Consider the following 22626-nt stretch of genomic DNA (forward strand, 5'->3'; position numbering starts at 1 on the left):
TGTACGCGTCCCCTTGGTAACAAGGGAGACCACTCTAAAAAAGAAAGCGATCAATCCCATAAGGCCAGACTATTGCTAGTCTGACTTCCGTATGCGCGCGCATACGCCGCCATATTGTCATTCCAAACTCAGCGTTCAACAAGTCTGGTCGCTGTTCAAGTACGCTCCGGCTGTTTTCAGCCTTGTTGCTTTGTCTACGGACTTTGGCTTCGCCCCTTGGTCTGCCGCCAAGCTTTATCTTCACCTCTGCTGTTATTCGGTGAGATCTTTCCTGTTTATGTAAACTTTGGCGACATTTTGTCGCGTTTGTGCAAACTTGTACGATTTTTTCAGTTCTGAAAATTTTTGTGAGTTCGTGTTTACCATGGCGGATAACGCCAAGAATAAACCCAATTCGAGACAGGCTACTGCTGCAGCGTCTCCTTCTGGGGAATCTTCTTCTTCTAGAAAATCTTCTTCGTCTAGGAGGGGAAAGAGTGCCGGACAGTTCGCCATTCCTCTTGTAGAGCCGGTTATTGATAAATGTGCAGATGTGGCTGTTGACAAGCCGTCGACCGCCATTTTGTCTGTGAGAAAAGACAGGGTCACGCGCAGTGACAAAGACGTTTCTGTTAAGAATGTTGATAGAGATGCTGTTGTGTCGGGGGCTCCTGGCGGTTCAGGGATTATGCCCTCCGACATTGCGTTGCTGTTACTTACACTTAGTTCGCAGGTATCATCTTTGGCCTCGGATTTGACGGCAACGAAAGCGGAGATTCGCTCACTTCCGACTGGCGTTATTGATGTTACGTCTTTGGGGAGAATCATGTCTTCGCCTTCACCTTCCGGTTCCGCTTCTACTTCAGGAGCTTCGCGGTTGGCGGCCACTTCCGTTGTTCGAGCGGATGTGCACGCGCCGCAGCATGGCTCTGGCCGGCTCGTTTCCTTGCTGCAGGAGCCTGCGCTTTTGAAAGGTACGTCCGGTGTTAGTGGCTTGCAAACACAGGAGAGAGTAGACCATGTACATGGCGAAAGTTCCGAAACCATTTCTGACCAAACGCATTGTACGCGGTCAGCGGAGGCTAGGAGCCCTGTGATTTGTAGGGATTCGGCATATACCTCTGTCGCAGTGTCGGGTATGTCGTCTCCTCTTCCCCCCCGGGGGCAGGAAGTCAGGGGTGACTTTGGGATTGACCTTGCCAGTCTTTCCGGCGAGCAACTTCCTGACTGCGATGGCGAGCAGGAAGTCGATATGGACGAGGGTAGTTCCACGGCGGTGGATGAAACCCAGCTTACGTTGCCTACTAAGCTTCCGGCTGCAGTGGCATCGGCAGCAGAGATAGCGTTCAAGTACTTCCCGGAAGGGGTGGTTCGGAGCAAGGAGAGACTTCCGCCACCAGCTTCCGCGTTTGATGATTTCCGGTCGTCCAAGAATCAGAAGGTTCAGTTCCGGTTCCGGGAATCATCATCCGTCGCCTACGTCATGGCGAACGTGTTCAAGGAGAAGAAAAATTGTGCGGTGCCTTTGTTGACTCAACGGGGCGATGCACCGGATGACGTCATTCCTTGGCTGGCTAAGGAAGGGGAGCGAGCTGTTTCTGTTGTTCAGAAGTTGAGGCTTACTCCTAGACCTGTCAGTCTGATTGAGCACTTTGCGTTGCCCACGTCGGTTCTCCCGATTTCGCCGGATCTGGCGTCCTTGCGGGAAGATGGGTACAATGCTAGCAAGACTATCCCGTACACCGAAGCGTCCATGGTGGCTTTGGAGGACGCAGGGAGGTCCCTGGTGGAGCTGACTTCTCTTTCTGAAACCTTGCAGCGGTCACTGTCGAGATCTGTCGCAACTTCCTTAGATCCGTTCGAATTCAGGTTCGATGCTTCGGCACAGGACGTGTCCACTCTTTTGGCCACTCTGGCTAAGGTGACCAGGGAACAGTTGACTATCTCAGCTAACCTCTACGCGCATGCCGTGCATTCTAGGAGGTCAGCTTTTCTGGCGGGCTCCAGGATACGTGACAAAGCCACGATCGAGTCTTTGAAGGTGTCACCTTTTGCGGAAGGTGCTTTGTTGGGCCAGGCCTCTCTGGAGGCACTCCAGAGGGAAACTTCTGATGCGAGGGATCTCGCCATAGCACGGATGGCTTTTCAGGGCTTGCCTAAGGCTCAGAACAAGCCGCATACTCAGACACAGACGCAGTCATCTACCAAGCCACAGACTTCTTCGTCTGGTGGCGGTAAATCGCAAAAGCAGTCTTTCTCCTCGGCGGGTAGGGGCCGAGGTGCGCCTTACCCTAAGAGGGGACAATCTTTTGGCGCGTCTAGGGGATCGGGGCTCAAGCCTCACCCCCAATGATGCCCCCCCGAACACGCCATCCCGGTAGCCCCCGCACTGGATGTAGCGGGCGGCCCGTCCAGGGCCCTCACTTCCTGGCTGCAGCTGGTGGACAGCAAGTGGGTTACTGGGATAGTTCGTTCGGGGTTCCGACTTCTCTGGTCAGGGGAAAAAGCACCTCTGGCCAGGATAATGCCTCCTTGCAAACCTCCAAGAGATCCGGAGGCGAGAGCCGCAGTTCAGGGGGAAGTGGCTGCCCTCCTTTTGATAGAGGAAGTCACGGACCTGCGGTCCCCGGGATTCTACGGAAGACTCTTTGTAGTTCCGAAAGCCTCGGGGGCTTGGAGACCGGTTCTAGATCTGTCGACACTGAACAAGTTTCTCAGAACAGTGAAGTTTACTATGGAAACTCCTACCTCTGTACGAGAGGCGCTTCGTCCAGGCGATTGGGCAACCTCAGTGGACTTGACAGACGCTTACTTTCATGTCATGATGCATGCCTCGGACAGGAAGTGGCTGCGTTTCCGCTGGGGAGAAAAGGCCTATCAATTCAGGGCTCTCCCGTTTGGCCTCTCTCTCGCCCCATGGATTTTCACCATAGTGGTACGCCAACTTTGCGCTCTGTTGAGGAAAGAGGGCATTCGACTTCGTGCCTACTTGGACGATTGGCTAATCCTCCATCAGGACAGGGATCTCTGTCACAGTCACACCTTGAGGGTGCTCAGTCAGGCCGCTCAGCTCGGGTTTTCAGTAAACTTGGGCAAGTCAGAGTTGGTTCCATCCCAGAAGTTCACGTACTTAGGGATGGAGTTCGACACGCTCAGTTGGACAGTACGCCCGTCTCAAAAGAGGGTGACCAAGTTACAAGACTTGCTCCGTGCGCTTCACGGAGAGAATCTGGCCAGTGTATGGGTTCTGACATCGGTACTTGGCCAGATGGAGTCAATGGCGACTCTAATCCCACTGGGCAGGGTGCACAAAAGGCCGTTTCAGGCAGCCCTTCAGTCTCGGTGGGATCAGTCAACCCAGGGATGGGACAGTCAGATTTCTCTGGAGACCTGGTTTCTAGCTACTACTCTGGTCTGGCTGCTCCCGTGGGTTTCGCAGGGAGTCCCGATTGTTTGCCCGGCGCCGGAGAACGAGCTCTTTACAGACGCTTCTCTGACGGGGTGGGGGGCTCACCTGGGGGAACATGTGGCGTCAGGGGTGTGGGATCTGTCTCAACCCTCCCGCCATATCAACGCTCTGGAGTTGGAGGCCGTGTTTTTGGCCCTCCAAGCTTTCCTGCCGTTCTTAGTGAACAGTCACGTCAGGCTGCACACAGACAACACGACTGTGGCGGCTTACGTGAACAGGCAGGGCGGAACGCGGTCCCGCAGTCTTTCAGACAGTGCGTGTCACATTCTGACTTGCTGCGTTTCGCACCGCATACTGCTGTCAGCCATCTACCTGAGGGGCACGTTGAACGTCCTTGCAGACGCCCTCAGCAGGGGAGACAAAGTGGTTCATTCAGAGTGGACCCTGTCTCATCAGTCCCTGCTTCGCCTTTGGGTGCAGATAGAGAAGCCTCTGATCGACTTGTTCGCAACTCGGTTTTCAGCGAGGCTTCCTCTGTTTGTATCCCCCTTCCCAGATCCTCTAGCATGGGGCGTGAACGCCCTGGAACTGGACTGGTCGAGTCTGACAGCTTACGCCTTTCCTCCGTTTTGTCTGCTGGGCAAAGTTCTAAGGAAGGTCGACTTGGAGAGACCAGCGCTGGTGTTGGTTGCCCCACTTTGGCCAAGCCAGCACTGGTTCCCGGACTTGCTGCGACTGGCGGTTCGACCGCCTATCCCCCTCGCAGTAAGAAAGGGAGAACTCATACAACCCCGGTCAGGCATCCCTCACGAGAACCCTCAGGCCCTAAACCTACACGGTTGGATTCTGTCAGAAGCTCTTTGCGTAAGGCAGGGGCCTCTTCTGCCACTTTGAATCTTGTGAAACATTCCCATAGGGAGTCGACCAGGTCAGTCTACTCCTCTCACTGGGCTTCCTGGGTTAAATGGTGCGATCTCAACAAAGTTAAGTCCTTGGCACCAAGATCGATGCAGGTAGCTAACCACTTAGCATGGTTAGCAGAACAGGGTGGATCTGCGTCTTCCCTGTGCGTTAGGAGGTCCGCAATTGCCTCAACGCTACGGCAACTAGGTCACAAAATCACTCTGGATGGCGTTATTTCTAGTGTAATTAAGGGTGCCTCCCTTAAAGCTGCTCGCGCTAAATCTCCGCTCCCTGCCTGGGATTTGTTACTTGTTTTGCGGTATTTGGCTTCCAACGTCTTTGAACCCATTCAGTCGGCCAGCTTGGTCAATTTGACGCGCAAGGCGGTTTTTGACTCACATGCGAAGCAAAAGTGAGTCTATGTACTCACCCGAGTCGTCCGTCCGGACGTCCGGAAAACTTTAACGTTGGATATTTCTTGGACACTATTCAGTCTATCAGTACCAAATTTGGCAAGATGGTGTATGATGACAAGGCCCCAAAAAACATACATAGCATCTTGACCTTGCTTCAAGGTCAAGGTCGCAGGGGCCATAAATGTTGCCTAAAAAACAGCTATTTTTCACATTTTTCCCATTTTCTCTGAAGTTTTTGAGATTCAATACCTCACCTATATATGATATATAGGGCAAAGTAAGCCCCATCTTTTGATACCAGTTTGGTTTACCTTGCTTCAAGGTCAAGGTCACAGGAGCTCTTCAAAGTTGGATTGTATACATATTTTGAAGTGACCTTGACCCTGAACTATGGAAGATAACTGTTTCAAACTTAAAAATTATGTGGGGCACATGTTATGCTTTCATCATGAGACACATTTGGTCACATATGATCAAGGTCAAGGTCACTTTGACCCTTATGAAATGTGACCAAAATAAGGTAGTGAACCACTAAAAGTGACCATATCTCATGGTAGAAAGAGCCAATAAGCACCATTGTGCTTCCTATGTCTTGAATTAACAGCTTTGTGTTGCATGACCTTGGATGACCTTGCCCTTGGGTCAAGGTCACATGTATTTTGGTAGGAAAAATGTGTAAAGCAGTTCTTAGTGTATGATGTCATTGCTAGGTCAAGCATGTGAGTCGTATGGGCTTTGCCCTTCTTGTTCTAATTTTGCTCGCTACGTCTCGTAGAGGGAGCGAGGTGCATGCCTTGTCAGGTTTAGCTAAGGACATTTCAACCGAGAAAGATGGTTCTATATCTCTCAAATTCAGACCAGAATTCTCAGCTAAAAATCAAAAACCGGGCCAAATTTCTCCTGTTATCAACATTCCTGCCTTGAGCAACATTCTTGCTCCTGGAGACCCAGACATTGCTAACTGTCCAGTTAGAACGCTCAGCAGTTATCTGTCTCGAACTCAGTTCATTCGTTCAGAAAGTCAAAAATTACTTTTCATTTCGCTTAATTCAGCGAGAGGCAAAGATATCGCAAAGGTGACTTTAACCAAGTGGGTCTCCACATTGATCAGGCAAGCTTACGCCTGGTGGAATACTCAGTCCGGTGAAGTTAGGGCAGTTCTTCTCCTGACTTCAGCAAGAGCTCATGAGGCAAGGGCATGGGCCTCCTCTGTGGCAGTGCTTCGATCAGGCCGTCTGGCCGAAGTTTTGGAGGCAGCTTATTGGAGGTCTGAGGATGTCTTTATGAACTACTACCTCAGAGACATCTCCTCCTTGAGACAGGACGGCAGTTCTGCGCTACCTGCTATGGTAGCCGCAGGACAAGCCCTTCTTCATTGATTTTCGGTAAGTACCCGCCACCTATAGTAGCAATCTGCTATTTGTGAGTTGGGTAAAGATATGTAATTCAAATCCAAAATTTTATAAATAAATTTTCATTTAATTAATATACTTACCCAACTCACAACGTTTATTCCCTCCCACCTCCCCGCTGTGGTTGGTACTGGGGTCTAAAAAAGAGTGAGTTGGGCTTCGTTTGGAATGACAATATGGCGGCGTATGCGCACGCATACGGAAGTCAGACTAGCAATAGTCTGGCCTTATGGGATTGATCACTTTCTTTTTTAGAGTGGTCTCCCTTGTTACCAAGGGGACGCGTACAGCGTAACCAGCACTGAACTAGAGTTAATTGCTATTTGTGAGTTGGGTAAGTATATTAATTAAATGAAAATTTATTTATAAAATTTTGGATTTTGGTTGCAGAACTACATGCGAGTGGTGGAAGTGTGGATGGACGAAGAGCACAAGGAATACTACTACACACGAGAGCCCATGGGCCGAGGAGCGCCGATCGGCGACATCAGCAAGCAGCTGCAGTTCAAGAAGGACAACAACTGTAAAAGCTTCAAGTGGTTCATGGAAAACGTGGCGTACGAAGTCTACGAGAAGTTCCCCAAACTGCCGCCCAACAAAGCCTGGGGAGAGGTGAGCTTTTACACGTACTGGTTAAGACCTCCAAAAATCTGAGAAAATCAGGTCTTAAAACGGAGGGGTGAGCTTTTACAGTGGAACCTCCCTTCTAAAACCCAATCAAATCTGAGAAAATCAGGTCTTAAAAAGCAAGGAGTCCGGGGGCTTTGGGAGGGTCAGACAAGGGGATTTTCACTCTAGTGTTGTTTCAAAATTTCCTTCGGTAAAATGCTGGCAATTTCTAGTCCAATGCTGACAGATGTGATGAGGTAAAAATGAATGGCATATGACTATTTTGATCTGCAACTCACATACATAGCTTTCAGATATTTGTGTAACTTTGAATTTCAGTGCCTTGCTTTTTGTTATGGGTATCGGGGTGAGGGAAGTCCTGATTTGATTATCTAATTGTAGTAATTTTGCTGTTAAGAACCATAAATATTTGACCGTATGCTTTATCTGCTGAAAACTTGTAAAAACAGGAAAAGGAACATATACTTCAGTCAGAGTGAATTCTTCAAACATGTTATGATTGAGAAGCAATTCTTTATGCCTTGCACCATGTAATCAATGCAATAGTTAGATGCACATTAGATGTGTTGCTTCAGAGAAGTAGCCTCTATACAAATAGATCTATATGTTTGATTTTGTTTGATATATTGGTGAGTGGTATATCTATGCATATTTAAAGACTGTGTTGTTTGTGTACAAAATAGTTCACATTCTGAATATTCATACCCACTTGCTGTTAGATATGTATACCAGTGGCACAAGAGAAACTGATGAAACTGCCAATACCCACAACCGTGCAAGAGAAAGCCTTGTTTATATATATATATTATAAATAATGACTAATGAATTCTAAGCACAGGTATTCACATGAAAACATTTCACATCAGTATCTACTCATATTTTAAAGCTTGTAACCTGTGTAGGGGGCATTCAATAAGGAAGCCTTAAATCTGTGTCTGAAGATTACTCTCAGACACTTGTTAGAGACAAAAAGGGTTATTATTTAATTTAGTGCAAACAGCATATGAGCAGGTTATTTGCATCTTCTGTTGTGAAATAGAAATTCATTATGTGCTCTGAGGCAGAGTTTAGACGATTCTATAGTACAGTAGTTATATTCCTGCCTATTGTTTTTCCGTATTGTTTTATGTTGTCTATTATTTTTGTATAATTGTTTTGTTCTTTTTACATAGATATATTTTGTTTATTTTTGATTTTTTAATCTACTACTTTTGCCACATGTAGACAGCCCTGAATACAAAATAATGCATGACAAGCTATCACCCACTATAGTGCTTGTTCCTGTGTGCAAGCTTTTTCTGCGGATACATTACCGTCATGTAACTGAAGGTTTCTGCCTTAGAGCTAAGAGCTTACCCTTAGAGCTTACACCCATGTAAGTTGGTCTGAAACGCTCCTCTCTCCCTCCTCAAACTTTATTCAAAATCCCATTCTACTATGAACTCCCACTTCAAATGTTGCCATGTCAGAAACTTAGTGACAGATGGATATCATGACTTGTATTGCTTAGCTGTGCATATTTGTTACCCAGTTTATCCAGAATGATATATAACTGGCTTATTTGAGCTTTAAGGAAAAGGGAACAAGAAAAATTTTTAAAAAGAAGGGATTAAACATCAACTGAACTTTTATTTTGAAGTTAATTGGTTTTTACTGAAGTCGGGACTTCATAAAGTGCAGCATACTCGTGAGACAGGTTGTTAGCAGAACCTGTATCTTTAAAACAGTAATAACAATAACAATAATAATATAACTTGTGTTAGACATGCAACTGACCAGGAGAAACAAAAGTCTTTAGAATGACAAGCAATTAATTTATACCATGCAATTCAGAATCTTTTATATATTTTGTGCTAATGTAGAGGTTCGAAAAAGAAGGAATAATGTTCCGTTGTTCTTTTGTTTCTCTTCTCTTGATGTGTTACGGACTCATTCTGGACTCACTCTCTCAAGCACAACAGATGACATTGTGACAACAACAGCAGTAATACTGGCATGACGAACTTTATTTCTCTGTCTCAATATTATCTTCCCTCCTCCTCTCGCCAACCCGACAGAAGCCGGTGGCTACAAGCCACAACATAGTATACAAACTACATCTCCTCAGTCAGTGGAGCCGAACAATGAACTGCCTCACTGAATGACTCTCTCCCTGACTCCTCTTTTTTTATGCTGGTACCGGAGGCTATTTATACTGCTCGCGCGGACTGCACTGCAAGCGGCTCACAGCAATTTCCAAAAGGGCCGTCTGGCACTGCCTGATAACCAAATTTGTGTTTGTTTAGAAACTTTGACAACTGATAACTTTACGGAAAATGCATGCATTTGCAATCGGTTTGTTGCTACAAAACCAGTGTGAAAGATACTTTTTAACTCATGTTACAAGATATAACTTTAGAAGTCCAGACCAAAAGATAATTATGATTAATTACTCAGAATGAATGACCGATTAACGATCAAAACCCAGCAAAATAAAGATTGCTAAACTCGATCACTTCCTGCATCAAATACAATTCACTCCATTACAAGATGAACTCCTGAACTTTCCATACATGTGTCATACTTGCGGTAAAATGGAACTTATGACGAGTTATGTGACGTTAAACTTGATAAAGAAACACAGATACTAAAATGACGCGTGTGACGTCACGCGGCGAGACACCGGTCGAACTGAGAGGAAAACTTTGATTTACTCGATCCAAACAGTTATTAATGCACTTTACCTCAAAAAGTATCTTAAGGGAATAAGAAATGAAGTGCACTAAGTTAGATTTATAGAAAAGTTACAATTATGGAGATAATAGGGAAATTCCAGACGTCACCTACTTGGCGCAAAAAACTCACATAGCGTCGGAGGCTTGGGTCGGAGCTGATCGAACATTACAGCAATTTAAGGAACAACAGGGCCTTAAAAAGTACTTAAGCACGAACATACAGCAACAAAATATCTATATCCATTCATTATTAACATCTAAAAGTAAGATATAGCCTTAGATTGCATAAAATAGCACGTGCACTCAATAAGTCTAAAAATAGATTTTATGTGGGACAAACATGGCCACCGCTCAGATGTAAACAAGCCGTTCGTGTCGTCTGCTAAGGCGCAGAAAGTTTGTTAAATTAAGGCACTTGCTGTAAGGCAAAAGTTTGTTAGACATACCAGTACTCTTTGTTAACAGATAAAGAATAGACACCAAACACAAACTGATCGGCAACAAAGACTAACCTGGACAATGACAACAGCTTACTCTATAATTAGTGACTGGTCACCCTGTCACACATACCCCCTACTTTTGTATGTGACGCGTCCTCGTGTCACGACCACGAACAACAGCGATAAAATTAAAAGAAATGCATTTCAATGCTACACCACGGCACGCTAAAATCAGACAATGAACAACTCACTCACTCCACTCACAATACAGTAACAATGTGCAAATACATGAATTCTCTCAATGCTTAGAATCATTCCACAAAATCAAGATGCTAAAGAAATGGCATAAACAAAACAAAAACCGACATGAGAGTACTGGTGCCCAATACTATGCAACTAGATACCTACTAATCGCCATAGCAACACCTTCCCCGTACTCTTCATGCAAAACAAGCAGACACTATGCTGACGTGATGTCAACTAAGATATGTACTTAGCGCTCTTGACGAAACATCTAAGCATCAAAGTATAACACAGTGAATCAAGTATACCCAGCCACTCTTACAACATCATAAAATCTTCAAAGTCATCATACACCACTTTAAGTATTCACTCTCAACCACATTGTCACCAAAAGGAAGCTGAACAAAGTTAGATACACACCACAACACAATACACTTACAACAGACAGCTGACTCCACATGACATAATTCTCTCTTTCATATTCCACAATGTACATGACACAATACTTTGAAACCTTACATTACAAACGATCAAAAACCAAGCCCTACTGATAGGTTACAAGGCTAGATCAACCAGCATTACATTTGCAGGAGTGAAAAAAAACAAAACAAATACAACCCACGATACATCTTGCGAAAAATCATTATACCAGACCTTATGGGAAGGTTTTAACTAGTACTGACTCGCTGCATCCACCTTGGCATTCCCCTCAGACTAGTCTCAATACTGTCTGCCTGTGCCCAACCCTCAACCACAAATGTAAACAACTCATCCCACGAATCAAAGCATCATACATCATACACTGCAAGCCATGAACAAAAAAATATCAATCGTGCTTAGAAATCAACATGTTTAACAATGTCAAAATGAACGCATTTCACGTAAATAAAATAGAAATACATAGATAACAAACATAAAACGATGCCTCGCAGTGTCACTTCAAGACGCGCTCAACCGTTACTTACGTCACTCGACTCACTGTCCGATAATGCACACGTCAGCAGAACATGATGAATCACACACAACGTCAAATCGGGGAATGCACTGCTCACTTGTTTGATGGACTAATATTAATTCACAAAAAGGTCGGCCGAGATCCTTACAGTTCCTTGAATAAAAGTCCGGTTACAGTGAGTTAATGCAAATCCACTAGTCTTTTCAAGACTTCCACGTACCGTTCATCGCGATTCCAATTCGAGAATTCACTCTGGGGATGAACACCAACACAGCACTATACACCAATGGTGAAATTACACACACCATGCATCGGATGACACATGACAGCGGGAAACGGGAACAGCATACCACAGGCATCGTAGGAAAGGACAGGAACACAGCTACCAGGACAGGAACGAAGATTACAGCATCACAGGAACGTAGTTTACAGCAACAGCAACGCAGGAACGTACAGGACATCACAGGACAGGACATGCCGATCGTCGAAGACAACATGGAGTACACAACTCCAGGCAGGAAAGATCCGCCATCACCAGTACTGAAGAATGAAGTTGTCACAATGCATCACTTCTTCCGAGTCCAGGAACTTCTGAGTCCGTTTTAGTACACATCCTGTCCGGCGACGCCATTTTGTAGAGGTTCGAAAAAGAAGGAATAATGTTCCGTTGTTCTTTTGTTTCTCTTCTCTTGATGTGTTACGGACTCATTCTGGACTCACTCTCTCAAGCACAACAGATGACATTGTGACAACAACAGCAGTAATACTGGCATGACGAACTTTATTTCTCTGTCTCAATATTATCTTCCCTCCTCCTCTCGCCAACCCGACAGAAGCCGGTGGCTACAAGCCACAACATAGTATACAAACTACATCTCCTCAGTCAGTGGAGCCGAACAATGAACTGCCTCACTGAATGACTCTCTCCCTGACTCCTCTTTTTTTATGCTGGTACCGGAGGCTATTTATACTGCTCGCGCGGACTGCACTGCAAGCGGCTCACAGCAATTTCCAAAAGGGCCGTCTGGCACTGCCTGATAACCAAATTTGTGTTTGTTTAGAAACTTTGACAACTGATAACTTTACGGAAAATGCATGCATTTGCAATCGGTTTGTTGCTACAAAACCAGTGTGAAAGATACTTTTTAACTCATGTTACAAGATATAACTTTAGAAGTCCAGACCAAAAGATAATTATGATTAATTACTCAGAATGAATGACCGATTAACGATCAAAACCCAGCAAAATAAAGATTGCTAAACTCGATCACTTCCTGCATCAAATACAATTCACTCCATTACAAGATGAACTCCTGAACTTTCCATACATGTGTCATACTTGCGGTAAAATGGAACTTATGACGAGTTATGTGACGTTAAACTTGATAAAGAAACACAGATACTAAAATGACGCGTGTGACGTCACGCGGCGAGACACCGGTCGAACTGAGAGGAAAACTTTGATTTACTCGATCCAAACAGTTATTAATGCACTTTACCTCAAAAAGTATCTTAAGGGAATAAGAAATGAAGTGCACTAAGTTAGATTTATAGAAAAGTTACAATTATGGAGATAATAGGGAAATTCCAGACGTCACCTACTTGGCGCAAAAAACTCACATAGCGTCGGAGGCTTGGGTCGGAGCTGATCGAACATTACAGCAATTTAAGGAACAACAGGGCCTTAAAAAGTACTTAAGCACGAACATACAGCAACAAAATATCTATATCCATTCATTATTAACATCTAAAAGTAAGATATAGCCTTAGATTGCATAAAATAGCACGTGCACTCAATAAGTCTAAAAATAGATTTTATGTGGGACAAACATGGCCACCGCTCAGATGTAAACAAGCCGTTCGTGTCGTCTGCTAAGGCGCAGAAAGTTTGTTAAATTAAGGCACTTGCTGTAAGGCAAAAGTTTGTTAGACATACCAGTACTCTTTGTTAACAGATAAAGAATAGACACCAAACACAAACTGATCGGCAACAAAGACTAACCTGGACAATGACAACAGCTTACTCTATAATTAGTGACTGGTCACCCTGTCACACTAATTACCTGCAGAAGCAAAAATCTTGTTAAACAAATCTGAGTATATGCAATGTGTCCTACAACTTTCGTATTGCAATCAGTCTACCTTATACCTACCTGTGTGCCTGGTGGTTGACAGGTGCGAGAGAAAAGTCTCAGTGTTCATGTCATACAACTTACGTATTGCAATCAGTCTACCTTATACCTACCTGTGTGCCTGGTGGTTGACAGGTGCGAGAGAAAGACGGCCAGCAGCGGTGCTGGGACACCCTGGGACAGGGTGCTGGTGGCGGGCCTATCGGTGTCTACTTCTGTCATGGGCAGGGGGGCAATCAGGTATAGATAGACCTTCATCTCTTTTCAGTTTCGTTTGACCGATCAACTGCGTTGCAAACATGATGTTTCACAGGAGAAACTGCTGTCTTCAAAATTTTAAAAAGAAATTAGTTATGACTTTGGGTTTTGACAAAGACAGTTTTTGCCTGCTTTTGACTGAGTAAAGAGCTAAATATTCACATCATGTTTGTCGTTTTCTTTTTCTTTTTTTTTAGAACACTTTTTGAGTCACTTGAGAAAAAGTGACTCTATGTAATCGGTCAGTGTTAGTCTGTCCGGCCGGCCATCCGGCCGGCCGTCCGGCCGGCCGTCCGGCCGTCCGTAGACACCACCTTAACGTTGGACTTTTCTCGGAAACTATCAAAGCGATCGGGCTCATATTTTGTTTAGTCGTGACCTCCAATGACCTCTACACTTTAACGATGGTTTCGTTGACCTTTGACCTTTTTCAAGGTCACAGGTCAGCGTCAAAGGAAAAATTAGACATTTTATATCTTTGACAAAGTTCATCGGATGTGATTGAAACTTTGTAGGATTATTCTTTACATCAAAGTATTTACATCTGTAGCCTTTTACGAACGTTATCAGAAAAACAAGGGAGATAACTAGCCTTTTCTGTTCGGCAACACACAACTTAACGTTGGGCTTTTCTCGGAAACTATAAAAGTGACCGGGCTCAAATTTTATGTGAACGTGACTCATTGTGTTGTGAATAGCAATTTCTTCCTGTCCATCTGATGCCTCATATAATATTCAGAACTGCGAAAGTGACTCGATCGAGCGTTTGCTCTTCTTGTTTGTTTAAAAGCCAAAAAAACAAAAACAAAACAGAAATTTGTTCGACTCCTTTCAGCAAGTTTCTCCTGTTTGATGCTTGTTTGCAGTACATGTACATTCAAACATTCAGGTCGGTCAAGCGTTTTCATTTCATTGCTACCTTCTCATTAGCCTTTCATCTAGCCCTTCGAACCGCAGTGCTTCACAGTGAAGTGAGTTCTCTGCTGCTTTTGCCTCTCCGGCCATGTGTGGTTCTCCTCCTTCTTCTTCGCATCAGCTCTGGGAGTGGCAACGACGGTAAAAAGAAAATGGTGAAGTTGTGATCGTCGGTGTGCGTGGTGTATGAACAGGTTCGGCTGCCTACGACCAATGAATGCTGGGATTCTTTGAACCAAGGACCGGGCGGAGAGGTTTCCATGCGTATGTGTCATATGCAGGGATTCGGACAGGTATTGTATTCAACCTGTAGCATTCTGTCTGGTTTCAACCCTTTGTGTAGCGAGTCTCATTTGATTTTGTTGATGGTGACCCTGCCTGCGTTTGTTTGGTTGTGGTTATGACATAAGTGTACCCGTTCAAGTTATGAATTCAGGCAAGTATTATTCTCAAACTGTACTCTAAAGTCTGTTGGATTTTATAAAATAATTATAATAATAAATAACTTTTCTATAGCGCGAGTCCCAGCAATTGGCTCCAGGCACTTTACAATTTCATTTATGAACCATAACACTGCATTTCTTTGATACATATGTGTCATCTGCAAGGGTTCTGACAGGTATTGTTCTTGAACTGTAGTATTGTTTTGTCAATAACAAACGTTCCAACAATTTACTTTTCTTGGTTTTTTTATTCTTGAACTGTAGAGTAAAGTCTGAAGTATTTCATTAACGATGACCTTGCATTCCTTTGATACATTTGAGTGTTGTCATATGCAGGGATTCCAACAGTTATTTTACTCAATAGTGTGAGGAAATAGGATTTCAATTTGTTTACAATGAGCCGGCATTTCTTTGATTTTGTTTCACGCCTCATGCGTATCAAATCTTGGGATAGATATTGTATTTGAACTGTGGTGTTGAAAAAAAAGTTTCGTGTTCGGCATCTTATTGATGAAATTCTTTGAATGCGGAGGTACAAATGTACCAGTAAGCATTTGTTATATTTGATCTCGTGGCAACATTTCTCCTTTTTTTTTAACTGCTCACAAATATATTCAAGGGTACTAAGATCTGTAAAGTGCATACAGTACATCGAGTTCAAAATGACTTAAAAGTGGCAAGAAAGAAAACAAAAGCTGTGTCCTTGTCCCGCAGTAATGGTTATGGTGTCCCTTTGGAAATAGCTAGCCGCTTGTGGCACGGCAAGGTAAGTTTCTTTCTTTTGTTGTTCTTGGAGATATGGTTGTTCTGCTTGAACTTAATATTTTGAGAAATAATGTTTGAAGTTGAGTCTCTTGACACCTCTTTCAATGTACGGTTGAGGTGATCAAGTGAAAGTACACAAGTTGAGTCATACCTGTCTATAACGACCACCTGAGGTGATCAAGTGAAAGTACACAAGTTGAGTCATACCTGTCTATAACGGCCACCTGAGGTGATCAAGTGAAAGTACACAAGTTCAGTCATACCTGTCTATAACGACCACCTGAGAGACCAACCAAACGTGGTCCTTATGGACAGGTGATTACTCTGGAAAGGTCAATCATATAAAAAAAAAAACTCGTCAATGATCCTTAGGGGCGATCGAAATGAGCAGGTGGGTGTCATCGGGAGGTGGTCGCCAGGGCAGGTTTTGACTGTAGTAGATAATTTGTATAGAACTGCTGCATGAAATGTTTGTGATATTTTGTACAATTATCAGTCTCATGTGAATTCAGTTGTATTTGATAAGCGTGTCCTTTCAAGCTGTTGAAAAACATGCTGTTCGAAACAATGTTAATAATTGAAACAATTTTCCTCATGCTAACTGAGGGCAATAACATCTTGTTTTGAGTGCCTTAAATCTGGAAAGAACCTTACATTTCAAACACAAATGTTTTAGAGGTTACAGAACTTGCTCATCTGCTTTCTATTTATCACATTTGATTATCTGATGTTTATGTATCCCTGAGCTGTATTGTATCAACAGGAAGGGTTACCAAAACTGTTAGATAAAGGCCCTACACACCTTAGAGGTTACACAATATGCTTGATTGTTTTCTTATTCTCACAGTCACTTTTATCAGATATTTATGTTTTTCATAGCTGTATCGTATCAACACCAAGGGTCAGATCTCTACCTTATAGACTACATAATGTTAACATGCTTGCCTGTTTTCTTTGTCTCACACTGTCAAGTGGTTGTGTTTTTGGTAGCTGTATCGTATCAACACCAAGGGTCAGATCGGGCTGGGGGAACGATGCATTGATTCTCCCAACGGTGACACACTTCACATCAGATACTGCGAGGTGCAGCCAACGGGACCATGGGAATTCGATGCGGTCAGTCGCGTTCTTGCAATCAACAGTGGAACTCGCCTTTTAAGACCTACCCAGTTTTAGACTATTTTATTTTAGCAAAATTTATTTTTTTTATTTACGAGGATTTATATCGCACACATATCTCACCACACAAGGCGACTCAAGGCGCATGTTACCTATTAATGCCGTGTGAGATGGAATTTTTTTACACAATATATCACGCATTCACATCGGCCAGTAGATCGACTGCCTTTAGGCGCTGCATCCACCTTTCACGGCCTATTATTCCAGGTCACACGGGTATATTGGTGGACATTTTTATCTACGCCTATACAATTTTGCCAGGAAAGACCCTTTTGTCAATCGTGGGATCTTTAACGTGCATACCCCAATGTAGTGTACACGAAGGGACCTCGGTTTATCGTCTCATCCGAAAGACTAGCTATGAAGAGATGCCAGGAAAAGTCACATAACTTTCATTTGTACTGTTGCTGTCTATATAATACTTGGAGGGCTTACTGTATATGGCTACGTTGTAAGTCTTTATTTCTATTGGTAAAGGTTTCTGGGAACCTAATAAAGTGTATACACGTACAAAAAAAATATTGAATAAAGATTAAACTGTGTGGTGTTAGTGCACAAGAAAATATGTTGGTGTAACCGAAGAGTATTTTGTTTCTTTGAGCTAACTTGAAGGAGTGTTTATATTTTGTTTTTCACAGGGCTTGGGGCAGCTGAAACATAGCACCCATAACAAGTGTGTGGAGGCAGGCTCTGACAGCAAGCTTCACCTGACAGGCTGCAATCCCAGTTCCCCACAGCAAAAATGGGTGGTTAACGTGATCCAACCGTGGAGAAGCTGATGAGACACAACTCATCTGTTCCAATTTGTTTTCAAGAGTGTTTTAATTGGTGTATGCTTGGTGTCCTGGATGGATGCTTTTTATTGTGTGGGTGGAGTAATATTTAATTTTTGTCTGAATATGTGCTGCAATCCCAGTTCCCCACAGCAAAAATGGGTGGTGAACGTGATCCAACCGTGGAGAAGCTGATGAGACACAACTCATCTGTTTCAATTTGTTAAGGCCTGGCGCTCACCTATGTAACTTCAGCAGGACAGACGACGCACTGCAGATTAACCCAGCCCGCAACACGTTGCGTGAAAGGAAAACAGGCCAAGTACTCGTCATAATCCCTATCGCAGCATCAATAATATGCAGTGCGTCGTCTGTGCCGCTGAAACTGCGCAGGTATATTCTGCCCATAAGAGTGTTTTGGTGTATGCTTGGTGTCCTGGGAGGATGCTTTTTATTGTGTGGGTGGAGTAATATTTAATTTTGGTCTGAATATGTGCTTATGGGGGACTGAAAGAGGTTCATGCTTGTGGACAAGGTGAATGGGTTATACATAATTATTATTAGTGTGAATGTGAGTGTTTTGATGGTCTTAGTGTATGCTGATTTTAGTTGGTGATGTGTATATGTATGTGTGTGTGTGTGTTTTAGTTTGTGTGTGTGTTTTAGTGTGTACATGTGTGTGTGTGTGTGTGTATGAATGTTTTTAGTTTTGTGTGTGTTTACACTGATGTTGATAATAAACAATGTTCAGAAATAACTTGTTGGCTTTTTATGGTCTGTGGAAGATTTATATTCCTTTAAAAGTGAGGCAAGCTAGCTATATATAGCTAGATCTAAGATGGGAATTTATCAGTGGAGACCCGTCGTGTGCCCTAAAGTGAGTTAAGGAACTCTGATCCAAGTGTTTTTGAACAAAAACGGAATAACATTGAGTAGACACTGTATGTATACGGCCTTTTTCTTTAAAACCATCAAATCTGAGTTCATTATTCACTACAACGACAGCAGCCTGTCTCCACTGGTAAGAGAAAATGTCAGTTTTACCCAAATAAAAATGCGGGGAGGGGGGGGGGGGGGGGGGACGTAGACAGCTGGCTGCCGGGTGCTTGAGGAGACCTGAAAATAATAGGCTAGGGACCGGGTTGGGTCGTCTTGGGTCAGTGCTGAAATGGTTACTTTATTGGCTGTTGGCCGAACGGACACCCGGGCTTCATATTTTTGCATGCATGTATTCGTGTTTCCAAGGCCTGAGGCTTTTGCTGTGACCCTGGGATCTTTATCGTGCGCATGCGTGCACACGGGGGTGTTCGGACACCCGAGGAGAGTCTGCACAAAGTTGACTCTGGGACACACATCCCGCGCCGAACTTGGGGGTTGAACCCACGCTGATAGTAACAACCGGTTTTAAAGCCAGCGCCTCTACCGACTGGGCAAACTCCCCCCCAATGTCTCCACTGGTAATTCCCACTGAGCTATATATAGTCGGCTTGCCTCACCGTCAAGAAATACAACCCTTCCACAGGCTATATAGAAACCCTGACAAAGTTGTTTTGGGAATTCGTCTATACAAATGAGTGGATATTTATGTATGTGTGTCTTTGCCTTTGGGTTTGTTTCTGTGTTGGGGTTAGAGTGCTTGCAAATATAGGCATTGCGCTATGTTTGGACTTATATTTAAAGAAAAGAAATATACGCAGATCTTGGTGTGGATTATAATTTATCAACAAATTAAGACCTTAAACTAGTCTACTTTTATATCGCATAGAGAACCACCTATTACGGCACCACACAATGGCTGCTCTTGATTTCTGTGTTTATGCCACCCTCCCTCTCTTTCTTTTTGACACTGCGTCTCATCTGCTTCTTGTAAATAACTTGTATTGTACGGAGTGCTCTTATAAATGCAAGATGGGAATTGGTGATCATGCTTCTGCATATTATGTGTGATGGGTGTGATGGGTGTGTTAAATTTTGTGTATGTTATTTGATGTCCGATAAATGTCTTTGCTGCAGTTATCACCCTTTTGCAAGTTACCGTTTATTACTCGCTTTAGTATTACTTTTAGTGTACCTTTACTGAGAGTGTTTGAAAAAACAGGCAGTGGTTTCAAGTCAGAACTATAAAATGCCAAAAAAAGACTCGTGCTTGTAATTTATTTGCAAAACCAATGGGCTGCGTTACATGTATTTCTCAGAGTTTGTACTTTCCACCAACACACATTCTTCTGAGAAGATCAGCACTTTTAAAACAAAAACAAAAAATCACAAAAAGTGCATTTTTACGAATCTCTTGCAACATCCTTGTTCATTATGTTGTAAATCACTGAACCTTTTTTGAACATTTTTTTACAGCGGCTGCTGGCACCAGACTTTTCAGAGCAAAGTCGATGTTCAGCAGGCCGTCTGCTTCCAGGATTTTAATGAAACGTTTTGCATGTTAGAGCAGATGATGCAAGTGAGATCGCACAGTATTATTTAATATCAAAGCGAATAATAAAGGGTTGTCTGCAGTGGTAGACATTAGCTCAATTTCATCTCATCTGAGTCATTCTGCTTTGGGTCCGTGTAATGTCAGCTGACAAGTCATTACAGGTAGACAAGCCTCCATGCAGAAAACTGTTTTAACAACTCTTTTTGTATCAATATGTAATGCATTACACTTCACTGCATGACACTGGGACATTTTGTGCTGTTCTCCTTTGTGATAATGGGTTGTACAGTAACAAACATTCACTTACAGTAGATTTAGTTCTGATCTCATTTCCTTCTTTTTGTATTGCATTAAAGGCGGGGTTGATCCTTCATGTGAAATCACTTCGACTCACCATCTCAAATCTGACTAGGATTTTACATGTACATGTAATAAGAATATCCTTCTACTTGGACATATACCAACAATCAGAATCCTGTCTGCTTCGAGTGAGATTTCTTTTATAATTCAACAGATTGTCACTAATGTTTGTCAAGAAAGTAATTCAGCAAAATATCCCACTCTGTACATACAGTGCGACCAGCTAGGCTGTGGATTTTTGATATGTGTCCAGACGGGCGCTGTGGCGGGGTGGTAAGACGTCGGCCTCTTAATCGGAAGGTCGAGGGTTCGAATCCCGGCCGCGGCCGCCTGGTGGGTTAAGTGTAGAGATTTTTCCGATCTCCCAGGTCAACTTATGTGCAGACCTGCTTAGTGGCTTATCCCCCTTCGTGTGTACACGCAAGCACAAGACCAAGTGCGTACGGAAAAGATCCTGTAATCCATGTCAGAGTTCGGTGGGTTATAGAAACACGAAAATACCCAGCATGCTTCCTCCGAAAGCGGCGTATGGCTGCCTAAATGGCGGGGTAAAAACGGTCATACACGTAAAATTCCATTCGTGCAAAAACACGAGTGTACGTGGGAGTTTCAGCCCATGAACGAAGAAGAAGGTATGTGTCCAAGTGGAGTTGTGGTCTTATCCCCTGTAAATTAGCCTGGCCAGATCTGAGATGGTGAGTTGAAATTGTTTTCAGAGGAATGACCGCATTTTATCTCACTCCTGCCCAACATTCCTCAATTGCTTCTGGTTTGCTTCTGTTTCATAATTGCTTTACATTGACGTTTCATCGTTTGCCATTTTTTTGCTGTTTTTGTGCAAAATCATTCACTGGACCATTATGTGCCTACTGTGCTGTAGGATTACATCATTGGGTTTTCACAGATGACTATTTGGTGTTGTATGTGTGTGTTCTGAGTCCAGGAATGTGAACAGTTTGTTGTCACTTGAGTGTATATGAAAAACCACAATTGTATGAACTGCACGGAATCGCTGCTTTAAAAAAAAAAAAAAAATTCTTTTTTCTGTGTTTACAATATCAGACAGTCCATAAACTGTCATGTAAATCGACCATCACAGATTCATCAAGGATTTCACATCCACTTAGGCCATTCATTTTTTTCTGAGCCGGAGCACACCCATGATTGAATGCAGTGTTCAAAACCAAAACATCTCCCACTGCCTTCCAAGTAAGCTTTTGTTGTTGTTGCTGTCTCCAAAAATATTTTGTATCTGTCTCGGGTGACCATGACATTTCTTCAGCTTCGCGATCTGCTTACTATTTGATTTCTTTGTATGTCATGAGACACTTACCTTTACAAACGTGAAGCTGCTATAATTGTGCAGTATTTTCATGGCATACAAAATGCACAGACAATGTCAAAATCAGTTAACATGAACTGACTGCTCCTGGGTGCAATTGGCCAATTTGAGCTTAATTATTAATCAGTAAATCAAATTTCGGTAACATTTGGTCATAATCCATGAGAGTTAATGAAGTGTAAGTTTGAAATTTGGGATGATTTATTAAACAGGTATTTCCTTTGAAATGCATATATATGTTCTCATGGCCAAGTATTATTTTATATTAAAGTCTCCTTTTTAATGCTCTATTTATGACCAGTTCAGGATACCCACAAAAGCTTGCAGACCCTTACTTCTGAAATGTTCTGTTCATAGCCTCTGTAAATTAAACACCAGTTCAGATTTGTTGTGGTCTTGGTGGAGGGGTACCATTGTATTGCCTTTTTGACAATGCATAGACTTAAATAAGGCCTCCTCGGATGATTGTAATCTCAAGGGCGGATCCAGGATCTTAAGGAAGGGGGGGCCCACACAAACTGTTTTGCACAAACTTGGAGGCGCAAAGCCTGAATTGAAGGCAAAAAGCGCCCTAATTGAGGACACGAAGCGCCCGAACATGCTAGGGGTGTGTGGGGGCATCATCCCCCCCGGAATTTTGTTTTTCAAGGAAGCAAAATGCTGCAATTTAGGGCCACCTGAGCTCAGAAACTGTCATTTAATCATCTCTCTCTCTCTCTCTTTCTCATTTTTTTTTTTGGTCCCCCCCCCCCCCCCCCCCCCCTAAATCCGCCACTGAATCTTCACTTACAGCCATGTTAACTTACATATACATATATCTATTTCAATATTTCTAACATTACCTTTGCTGTACTGTGATTACCAATAAAATGTTCTCTTTGTTTTCTGTTGGCCACAATATGACTGTACATCTGTTGAATTGTCTGG

The 22626-nt window shown here is 43.3% G+C and overlaps 1 protein-coding gene across 3 annotated transcripts in view; it reads left to right on the forward strand.

Moving 5' to 3' along the window:
- Positions 1-19664, forward strand: part of LOC138952359 (N-acetylgalactosaminyltransferase 7-like) — a 34275-nt gene extending 14611 nt beyond the window's left edge. The window contains exons 9-12 of one of the 3 annotated variants that reach the window (XM_070324015.1): positions 6510-6731; positions 13369-13473; positions 16605-16730; positions 17432-19664. In XM_070324015.1, coding sequence (XP_070180116.1) covers positions 6510-6731; positions 13369-13473; positions 16605-16730; positions 17432-17572 — 594 coding nt within the window. In that variant the 3' untranslated portion in view covers positions 17573-19664. Of the gene's footprint in view, positions 1-6509; positions 6732-13368; positions 13474-14600; positions 14700-16493; positions 16551-16604; positions 16731-17431 lie in introns of those variants that run through there. The other 2 variants (XM_070324016.1, XM_070324017.1) reach the window with 2 other exon arrangements.
- Positions 19665-22626: the final 2962 nt, after the last annotated feature.

This window comes from Littorina saxatilis, linkage group LG17 (assembly GCF_037325665.1).
Source record: "Littorina saxatilis isolate snail1 linkage group LG17, US_GU_Lsax_2.0, whole genome shotgun sequence".
In the NCBI taxonomy this organism is placed as follows: domain Eukaryota; kingdom Metazoa; phylum Mollusca; class Gastropoda; order Littorinimorpha; family Littorinidae; genus Littorina; species Littorina saxatilis.